This window comes from Periophthalmus magnuspinnatus, chromosome 7, assembly GCF_009829125.3.
Source record: "Periophthalmus magnuspinnatus isolate fPerMag1 chromosome 7, fPerMag1.2.pri, whole genome shotgun sequence".
NCBI lineage: Eukaryota > Metazoa > Chordata > Actinopteri > Gobiiformes > Gobiidae > Periophthalmus > Periophthalmus magnuspinnatus.
Window position 1 is genome coordinate 27,411,971 of NC_047132.1, and position 10,839 is coordinate 27,422,809.

General features: G+C 42.3%; 1 protein-coding gene across 1 annotated transcript; it reads left to right on the forward strand.

The window, feature by feature from the left end:
• The first annotated feature begins 3,395 nt into the window (after positions 1 to 3,395).
• gpr61 (G protein-coupled receptor 61) lies at positions 3,396 to 9,582 on the forward strand. Its single transcript, XM_033969259.2, has 2 exons — positions 3,396 to 3,608; positions 5,477 to 9,582. The coding sequence occupies exon 2, from the start codon at positions 5,670 to 5,672 to the stop codon at positions 7,062 to 7,064; it is 1,395 nt and encodes a 464-aa protein (XP_033825150.1). The 5' UTR covers positions 3,396 to 3,608; positions 5,477 to 5,669; the 3' UTR covers positions 7,065 to 9,582.
• Positions 9,583 to 10,839: the final 1,257 nt, after the last annotated feature.

Below are 10,839 nucleotides of genomic sequence, written 5' to 3' on the forward strand. Positions count from 1 at the left end.
AATCACGTCATATTCTGTAGGTAGTGGCTTAAAAGTGGAGAGGGGGGTATTTTGAGCGGTTTGGGTGGTCTACACACATAATCCATGAGATGATGAACCTGAGGAGTGTATCGCCATGGAAACCTTTATAGGTCTGCCCTGTGATTGGCTGCCATCTGCGAGCAGTAGCCCATCTATGTCTGACATTATCCAACACTCGAGACATGGAGCGAGTCATGGGACCCTTTACCACAAGAACATCCTTGTTTTACATTGCCCTACTTAATTACACAACACACATGACCTTTGCCCCCGAGGAGAAGGCCACCACTTATCACACACTGGGTTTTAATGCAGAGGCTGACCAAAATGTTGACCACCGGCAAATGAGAGGTTATCTGTTAAATTAGGTATTAGATAAAGCTTTTGGCGTAGTTTTATTTGACTGTGAGCGTACTGTTCATCTGGGTTTATCTAAGGGGGTTTCCATTCATATCCACTTTATTACGAGTATCTGCAAATACGTCATGGTGTTATATCAGACACTGAACAAAGTACAGTGAAATGCTGGTAGCTTACTTTAACCTTCAAAAGACAAGCTGAAATCCAAAGGGAGCTACATTTGTGCCTCACTGCAGTATCCCCAGTGGAACAGTGAGCGTTCAGGTTCGGACTAACCACAAACAATAACACTTTTGTTTTAAGGCCATCCACTTCTGTCTGTTCCTCTGCGTCACTTGAGCAGCTCTGGAGCAGTAGCATGCCCGGAGCAGGCAGGTGAATGTCAGTTAACCTTTGTGTATGCGGAGCTCATCACAATAATCAGATCAATACTCCATCATGTGCTCAGTTTGCTGGTAAATTAGTACACACAAATGTTTCTCTTGTAGCAAACCATCACAAATAGTCTCTGGATACAGATATCTTTGAGGCAATTTGAAATATACGCCCAATTTGGTATGCAAAACACATATTTAAAGTAAAGAATTGTAACCTGTGTGTACTTGGGTATACTGATATGATTAGGTATGCAGTACTTGAGTGTAACTGTACTCAAGTAACTGCTTCAAACCATCACAGATATTCTCAGGATATAGATATCTTTGTGGCAATTTTAAATCTATGCCCAATTGGGTATGCACTGAAAAATATACATATAAACTAAAGAACTGTAAGAAATCTATGTACTAGGGTATACTGAAATGATTAAGCATACTTGAGTGTAACTGTATTCCAGTAACTGCTTCAAACCATCACAAATATTCTCCGGACGTAGATATTTTTAAGGCAATTGGGTACGCACAGAAAAATACACATGTAAACTAAAGAACTGTAAGAAATCTATGTACTAGGGTATACTGAAATGATTAGGGATACTTGAGTGTAACTGTATTCCAGTAACTGCTTCAAACCATCACAAATATTCTTGGGCTATAGATATTTTTGGGTACACATTGAAAAATACACATGTAAAGTAAAGAACTGTAAGAACCATATATACTTCGGCATACTGAAATTAATAGGTAATGTTTAGTTTAACTGTACTCAAGTAACTTCTTCAAATGCAAATTGAACAAAAAGTGACCATCTAGACAGTTTGAGGTCTCTTCTGTAGTTTTTGAGTTCTTGTTTAAGTTCGTCTTTCACATTTAGCCTGCTTATGGTGAGTCTAGTCTTAATTAAGCTGAATAATTCATAGCTTGATCTATATTCACACTGTCAGTTATATAGTATGTGCCATGTGACATTATGACGAATGAAGAAATCCTAAACTTTATAGAATTCACTGTATGTTTTTGACACATTGCCAAGTATTATTTCTCCTAATTGTATCTTCAGTATCTATTGTCATCACAGTGGTATTATGTATGTTTATGTTTACATCAATGGGGGGTTTGTTACTTCACATCTTGGCCCGAGGTTGCCCTTTTGCGGATAGTTATCACAGGGTTATAGTGACGGTGGGTAGCGGTGGGGCTGGGGGTCACACAGTTCAAGACGAGGGCAGAAAAATAGGGAAGCTGACGAGAGGATCACCATGGAAACCTTTGTAATTCTCTGCTCCGTGATTGGTCCAGACGTAAGCATCAAGCATCAGCTATTTCTGACATTATCTACCACTTGAGACATGAACACAGTCAAAAAATACTCCCGATGTTTACCAAAACATAGGTGAAAATCGGCAGGTGGTATCAGATGGGATTTGTGCGTAGAAATAGCAGCACTGGAACTGGATCAATACTTGATTATGTGTCCACTATGGATTGATTTTACAGTGAAAAGAGGCAACTCCTGTAGCAATCATGTTTTAAGATTTCCCTGGGAGAATTCATCACTAAAGACATTTCGTTGTCCAACCAAATTGAAACAAACCATTTTCCATGCATTGCAGATTACTACTATACCTTAAGAACCAGAATGACCAAGGACAATGGTTTTTTTTTACTTTTTACACCAAGACACTATAACAAGAAGTTTAAAAAAGAGCCTCAACCCAGACAAAAGTAGTTCTAGATGGTGATACCATTTGAGAGCAATGAGACTAATTTCTAATGCAATCCCAAAATAACAGAATGCCTTAGCACATGGATTAAATGAGCAAAGCATGTATCCCCAAATATGTATTACACAGTCTTCAATGATCTTTCTTCAAGCCAAATTTAACCCCTCTAGACTGAAGTGGCCCAAAAGCGTTCACTGCATGGAGGAGGCTTTGCAGTAAATCATAGAGATGACAAGAAATCAATAAAAATATGTACTTAAAGCTGTTTTAAAGGTGCGTGGTGATCCATTTGGGGAGTAACAATAGTGAAGTCATATGTCATATTTAAAACAGTTTGAAAATATGACATTACATTATACTTCATTATGTTTTCAGTGATCACATTTATATACGTTTTCCTTCATTCAGTATTTTCTGTCTCACTTTTGATAATAAACATGGCACTTCATTAAGACCTGTTTTACCATATGCAGTATGTTTGTGGGCTGGACTATTTGCAAATCCTAATCTTCCCTCATTAACATCAACAAACCAGATTTTTTCTTTGGCTTTCAGCAAATCAATAATCCTTCCGCGTGAGAGGGCTTTCGCTGGATAGAGAGAGAGGATAGAGACAACATAAGACGCAGAAGGCAGCTGTTTGTTGGGTCGTTAGGTGATTTCGTGCTGTTAATTATATGTCACTTTTGTTGTATAGAGATCTGATGTGGCCTAAAACAAGGTGAGGAGATGAGGAAAAAGCAACAACACATTTTTGGATAGACAAAGCGGTGGCACTAAGACCCAGTGGAGAGGACAGAGCCACCCACCCACTGCCTGTGCACGGCTGTCTGCTCCACACCACAAGCTGGAGATCTATAGAAGCTTTCCTTTCACATTGTCCTATTTGTAAACAGCATAGGACGAGGGCTGTGAGATATTAGCTGGAGATGGGTGGTGATTGGAGAGACACGGGGCGGTCGGAGCAGGGAGGAGGGAGGAGGTGATGATGAAGGGGCCAGGTGAGGAGGAGACTGTGCAGTGCCCCCCTTCTTTTGGCTTTACTACCGCCCAACACCACTCCTCTCACAGACAAGACAAGCCAGACCTCTCCTATAACACAGGAGCAGCAACGGGACACTGTCAGGTATGTGCAGACAGCGGATGACACCTAAGCATTATTTTAGTGTTGTATTTCAGAGATAACACGGTCATTTCCTGGAGTTTTATATTTTTATTTGAATCATTATGTACTAAATGCAAGTAGTAGAAAGTGTTTTATCATGAAACAAACAAGACACTGTTTTCCTCTGGCAGTAAACACAGTGTCATGTGCGTATGATAGGGTCATAAGGTTTCCACTTAAGGATATTTTCTGCTGCAGTAAAGTAGTTTTGGTGTTTGTACTGGAAAAACGTAAGACCCATAATGGCATCAACATGTTTATAGTTTGTGGAAATGAAACTATATGTGATTAACGACAGAATTTCAACTTGAATTTTGCCTTTGATACTGTAATAGACATAATGTAATTAGAAGATCAAGTCGAGTTTTGCGTAGAAAATTATGTTTTGCTAAATTGCTTTTCTGATGTTAAGACACTGATGAATAACTATTCTCTGTTTACAAGTTCATATCATTGATTGTGAGGCAACAAATACACTGTGTCCTTGTGTACAAATGAACAATAGAAACAAAGCATGGATGAAAATACTCCTATTATCATTATTATTATTATAAGTAGTAGTAGAAGTAGCAGTAGTAGTAGTTGTAGTAGTAGTAGTAGTAGTGATTATTATTAGTGTACATATAATTACCCCTAACCTAAACAAATGCAAATCTTGCCTATGTAGTTTTAATTCAAAATCCAAACACTAAAACTGCAGCAGCTCTTACTTGGAGGTAATTTCTTAGGCAGAAGCTAGACCTACTCATCTGACCTAATCCTCACCGGCCTCTTGACCTATGTGTCTGTCAGCTGACTGTTTTGGGACTGTCTGTCACACTTGTGGAATGGAAAACTTGCCATGAGGGTGAACAGTGTATGGAAATGTACCACAGACTGAAGTGCTCTGACTGCGAGCAGTTGTGACCATAAACACAACCAACGGACTCTTCACTGACAACCATGGGAGATGGATAGAGCGTGAATAAGAGCTATCTTCACGAGTAATAGATCAGAGCAAAACTACTATGTGTGTTTGTGTTGTGGTCAATGAGAAATCGACTTGGAGGATGTATCTGTTTTTGTAGAATTAACAGCACTTGTTTATGACTTCTTTGACTACACAGTACAGAAGTTTATGTGGAAGAGGCAATAACCAGTGTGAAATAATATCATTTAATCGCTGCTGTCAAGTACATGCATTGGGATGCTGTGGTCTAGTGTACTGAATCAACAGCCATGTTTTAATAATGTCAAAGAAAGCCTGTCAAAAATTGTTTTTCATAAGGGATTAAAAAGTGCAGTATCGATTGGTCCATCACTCAGGCAGTGATAATGCTGAGTTTTGCAGTTTATTTCTAATCCAGTTTCCTTCTGGACTCCGTAAGATCGACATATGGTCCACTCTGTGCTTTTAGTTTGTCCCTGGGGCAGCTGCCCTCCAAACACACATCTGAACATGCAGATGTCCCATTCACCCAGAATCATGAGTCAGGGAGAGAAGGAATATGTTATACTCTGTATTAACTAGACATACATCATCAGAGTATAAAAGTATCAAGTCAAGTTATGTTTTTGTTGTAGAAAAACACAAAAGAAGTCATAGGAGGACATTTCCTGCCAGTATAAAATAAGTTGAGAGGAGGTGAACTGAGAGAACGTCTGACTACAACAATCACACCTCTAAACAGAGAACGTTTTTTTATGTAACTTGGCTTTTGAAGGGAGAGAACCTAATATTAAAGTGTGACTTTTCATTACAGTCGATCAATAAATCAGCATGGTTGCCATCCAAATCTCAAAAGCACTGTGGCAGTAGCCAGTGTCTAACTAAGTTCTTTTTCTTATAGATCTTTAAAGCTGGATGTGTGTCTGTGGGTCTCCGGTCGGTTGGCGTCTCCAGAGATCATCTGCACTGCTCTGGCACAGATCCAGCTGCCCATGGGCCGCTGCACCCTCTGAGCTTCTCTGCAGCACCCTACTACAGGGGAGGATGGGTGATGGGCCCGTGACATTCAGCAGACTTTCTCATCCCATCCTCTCATGGAGCATCCTGTCACAGGCAGTCCCCTCTGGAACACCTCTCTGTCCGGGCTACCCTTCCTGCCGGCGCTGCTGCAGCCACCAGCGACGGCTAATGGGAGCCGGCCCGTGGTCAGTGGTCCCAGTGCCGGAGTGGACCTGAGCCAGTCTTTGGGCCTGTGCGCCATGATTGTGATGGACGTCCTGGCTGTGGTGGGAAACCTGGCTGTGATGGTGGTGATCAGCCGGACGCCTCAGCTGCGGAAGTTTGCCTTTGTGTTCCACCTGTGTCTGGTGGACCTGGTGGCTGCACTGGTTCTCCTGCCCATGGGAATGCTCTCTGATAGGGTTGTGGTGAATGAGACCCTCTGCCGCTGCTACCTGTGCCTCTCTGTGTGTCTGGTGAGCGCTGCCATTCTCACCATCTGTGCCATCAACGTGGAGCGTTACTACTACATTGTGCACCCCATGAGGCACGAGGTGAAGATGACGGTGGGCGTGGTCGTGCTGGTGCTGGTGGGGATCTGGTTGAAGGCATTGCTCATGTCTGTGCTGCCGCTGCTGGGATGGCTGCTGCAGGGCAGTCAGAGGGCTCCTCTGGACCTTGTCCCCGGTCAGAGACAGTGCTCCCTTCACTGGACAGGGGGACAGCTCACACGTATGCTCTTCATGGGCTTCTTTAGTTTTATTTATTTCTTGTGTCCGGTGCTGGTCATCCTGGTGGTGTACTGTAACATGTTTAAAGTGGCTCGTGTGGCGGCCATGCATCACGGTCCACTGCCCACCTGGACAGAGTCATCCCGCCAGCGCTCAGAGTCCGTTAGCAGTCACTCTACCATAGCAGCCAGCCTAAGTGGGACAGGGGCACGCACCACCCCTCAGAGGATGTTCAGTGGGGGTAAAGCTGCGGTGGTGCTGTTGGCAGTGGGGGGTCAGTTTGTCTGTTGCTGGCTGCCATACTTCTCGTTTCACCTGTACTCAGCCACAGTGTCAGCCTCACCCCTCGCCCTAGCCCAGCTGGAGGATGTGGTTACATGGATTGGATATTTCTGCTTCACCTCCAACCCCTTCTTCTACGGCTGCCTGAACAGACAGATCCGGGAGGAGCTGGGCAGACACCTGGCCTGTCTGTTCAAACGTGCAGGGCGTGGAGAGGCGGAGCAGCTGCCCAGCAGAGAGGCCTCCATCGAGGAGAACTTCCTGCAGTTCCTCCAGGGTACTGGCTGTAGCCTGGAGCCCTGTAACTCCCACAGCAGAGCCAGCCCTGAGCCCGGGACAGAGGGCCCTGCAGAGCCCACGGACTGCACCATCCCAGGGCAGATCCTGGAGGAGACCTCAGAGTTCATACAGCGACAGCAGCTGAACAATGATATGCACGGATCAGAGAGAGGCTTCAAGACTATTCCTGAACTGTAACCAGTGTACTGTTTGTTAATGACCACTGATACATTTGGTATATTCCTGTTTTATAAGTAAATGAATACATCTCTTGTTCTGCTCTGACACTGCTGTAATGCTAAACCACAGAACACTGCAAAAACACAGACCCTTCTGTGAAGAATTCTAGTATGGAGCTCTTCCATGAAACTGAAGCTGGTCCTTTACATACGTGCTCTCCCGTGTCCTGCCGGACAGCACTCGGCCCTGGACCCTTCTGTTCCACACATCAGGTTATTTACTGTCATAAAGTGTTAAAGCCCTTTACAGTCATTATGGAGCAGAATTCTCTGCACTGCACATACAAACACTGAAACACACCAAGCACGCAAACTGCACACACAAACACACTGCACATACAAACACTCAAACACACAAGCACACAAACTGCACACACAAACACTGTGCATACAAACACACAAAGACACCAACACATTGAACACACAAACACACCATACACATTGCACACACAAACACACTGCACACACACTGCACACAACCACAATGGACCTTTGACGACTTGCTGTTTTTAGTTTTCTTCTGTATGTTGGATTTATGAAATCTCTTGCCTCACTCGACTTAAACAGCCCTGACCTGACGATCAGTTGTTTGACCTGTTTTGTTAGGACTAAAAATAGCCAACAAGAAGTTACAAGCTACAATGAGTTTTTGAAAGGTAAAATATCAGTGAACTTAAAGGGCATATGACAGGTATTATCAAACAAAACCAAGAAGCAATTATTACAAAAATATTAAAACGTATTTTATGCATTCACAAATGCACACAAAATTAGGATTTAGTTGGGACTAAATCCGGTACTTAACCGAACTCGATCAGACAGGAACTAAATCAGTGCTAGAACCAAACCATGTCTACATCTGGACTAAACTGCACAAAATAATTTACCCCTCTCCCATTCTAATATTTATTGCCCCCAGTGGGATCGTTTTACTGCTGGCACAGGAGGCACACAGTGGCATGTATTTACCCGATTCCAGGAACATTATTATTATGTTTATCTGTTTATCTGGTCTTGTGATTATCACCTACACTCCAAATTCAGCTCACATTAGGAGGCTCGTGATTTCGCCCCATTTTACCCTTAAAGACAAACAATGTGACTGCGGTTTCATTTTTATTGCAGGGTTGGTTTAAAGGACCTTTTGGAGTTATAAAAACAACCTCCACAGAACAAAAGTGGTTGTGTTGGGCTGGTACAAGACGTGGCAGGGAGTAGATGTGCCCTGCTATGTTCGCCTGTTTACACGTAAATACGGCACAAGTGTGAGTGTAAACATGATGGTTTGTTTTGGCTACACACGGCACAGGTGTAACACTGCTAATACGTGTACAGCTTTTGCCTTTGGCCTATTTCAGTGCACCAAAAATGTTGGGAGTTTTTAAATAGTGTTGTCATAATGATACTAATATTTCAAACTTGATTTCAGTATGCTTGATACTCAATAGACTTCAACATAAAATGGCAGTACTTGCAATGTGGCACTAAATCCTTCTAAAACTGTTCATGAAAGATCTGATTTTGTCCTATTAATCTGATTTTTTTAGTACTTCAGTCTAATTTCAGTACTAATTTTAGGATAGTTTAGCATCTGATTTTCGATACTTTTGACAACCCTATTTTAAGCAAATACTATAGTACTTTGGGGCATGAAAGATGTAAGCCAGAGCTGCACCTGATATACAAATATTAACTAGGTCTGAACCAGGACTATGGGTGAAAGTACTGTTGCTTAAACTGAGCAGTACTATAGGCATAAATCATCTTCACGTCATATCTTTATTGGGGCAATGACTTCAACTTTTCCTTGCCAAATGCTGCTTCTCTCATCTCAGGTGGAAAACGATTTGCACAAGTCTTATAACAAAATGATGAAACAAAAATGACATTGCAAAACACTTACAGACTAAACCACTTTTGCTTCATCTATTTTGGATGCTCACCGGACTCCCCTGGCAGGATCACAAGACTCAACACATGGCATAAAAACAGGCCTAACTTTCGCTGGGAGTCAAAACTATAAAGGCCTCTTTGTCAGGGGAAGACATTCTGTTCCTAATTTTTTTAAACTTTCTCACACATTTGTCATATCCCACTGAAAAGCAGTTGCATCCTACTGCCAAACTTGTATAATATGATATGATAAAAAAAACACACAAATAAAACATAAAACTGCAATGTTTTGTATACAAAATCCAGATTACACGCATTTCTATTTGGTGGTTTTCAATTAGCTGCAACCAAAAATACCTTGACCAATCAGATTACTCACTCTAATCTCCATTTCTGATGCCATCTGTTGATAAGCTAAACATTCCCAGTTTGTAAAATATCCTTTGGCCTCTTCAGGTTTTGTTCATGGTTTAAAAAAAAATGCTGTATTTTGTACCTGGAGTGGGATAACTGTTGTTTGATTTCTGTAAAGGCTTGTTTTTGTTGGTTAAATGAAATGATTAAAGACGGACGGTGATAGTGTGGCGATGGTGATTTATTGAGGGGGAGGAGAGGGATGAAAGGAGCGTGACATTTAGAGGAAGGTGGACGCCAGCTCAATATGGTTTATCTGCTGTTGAGGTCAGTGGTGATGAGTTAAGTTTGTTGGAGATTCAAGACTGAACCAGGACCAAACCTGCACAAAAGCATGTAGGACTAAAGTCAAAAATGTGGGGCAGGGATATCTAAACCAGGGATCTAAATCGTAATTTTATAAGGGTAAATGAAATCACTATGTAAATGAAAAGTGTAGTTTGTCATGTATCACACATATTGTACAAAGTGTGCTTGTTTTGATCATTTGGCCAAACTTCATGCAACATAAATATAAGAGGTTCACTGGGAGCAATAGAATCAAACCAGCTCCTGTGCTACAAACATATAGAAACAATGCAAAACCAGTGTGCCTGTATTTCTGGATAAGGTTAAACATATGAGGCAGAAGCTAAACTATCCTGATGGCTCTACACGTATATGAAAAATAGACATAGTGCGTGCGTAATAGGCCTAATAAGTTACCACACATCTCCTCCCAGGTCACACCGCTGCCTTGTGAAGGGCATCTCCCTCTCCTCATCCCGTGTGACTGTCAAGCTTCCTGTGGCCCCGGTCCCGCTGCTCCTTTGGACGAGATGGTGCCGTGAATCACCGCTTTCATGTGAGGCGGAGAAGGGCGCCTCCTGCTGCGCACAGACAGACGCACAGTTCAAACAGACCTGCCCTTTGCCTTTTTTTTCCCCTTTTTTTTTTTTTTGCCTGTAGCCAACGGCATGGTACAGGCAGCAGTGTCTAAACAATAGACTATTCTGAAGTTTGAAGTAGGACTAGTTTCAAACACGTGGAAAGAGGAAGTTCTGCTGTTGAACTCGCATCATGTGGCTTTTCTTTGGCATCCGCCGCTGTTGTCATGGTGACCGGAGACTGGGGATGAAAATAAAATGTGTTTACAATTTAGAAAAGTGTATGCTACGGGTCTACTCTATGGGGAGTATCTAAGAATAGGTAGGCTCACTATTATAATCAGACAGACCTTTCTTTTGCACCATCAGTCAACACAAAATAGAGCACACACACACACACACACACACACACACACACACCCACCCACACACACCCACACACACCCCACACACACACCCACACCCACACACTTCAGTTTCACATAATTTGTTGAACATTTTTAAACTGAATGCACCAAATTATTCTGAATACCTCTTATCTCTATGTTTTCTTTTAATAAA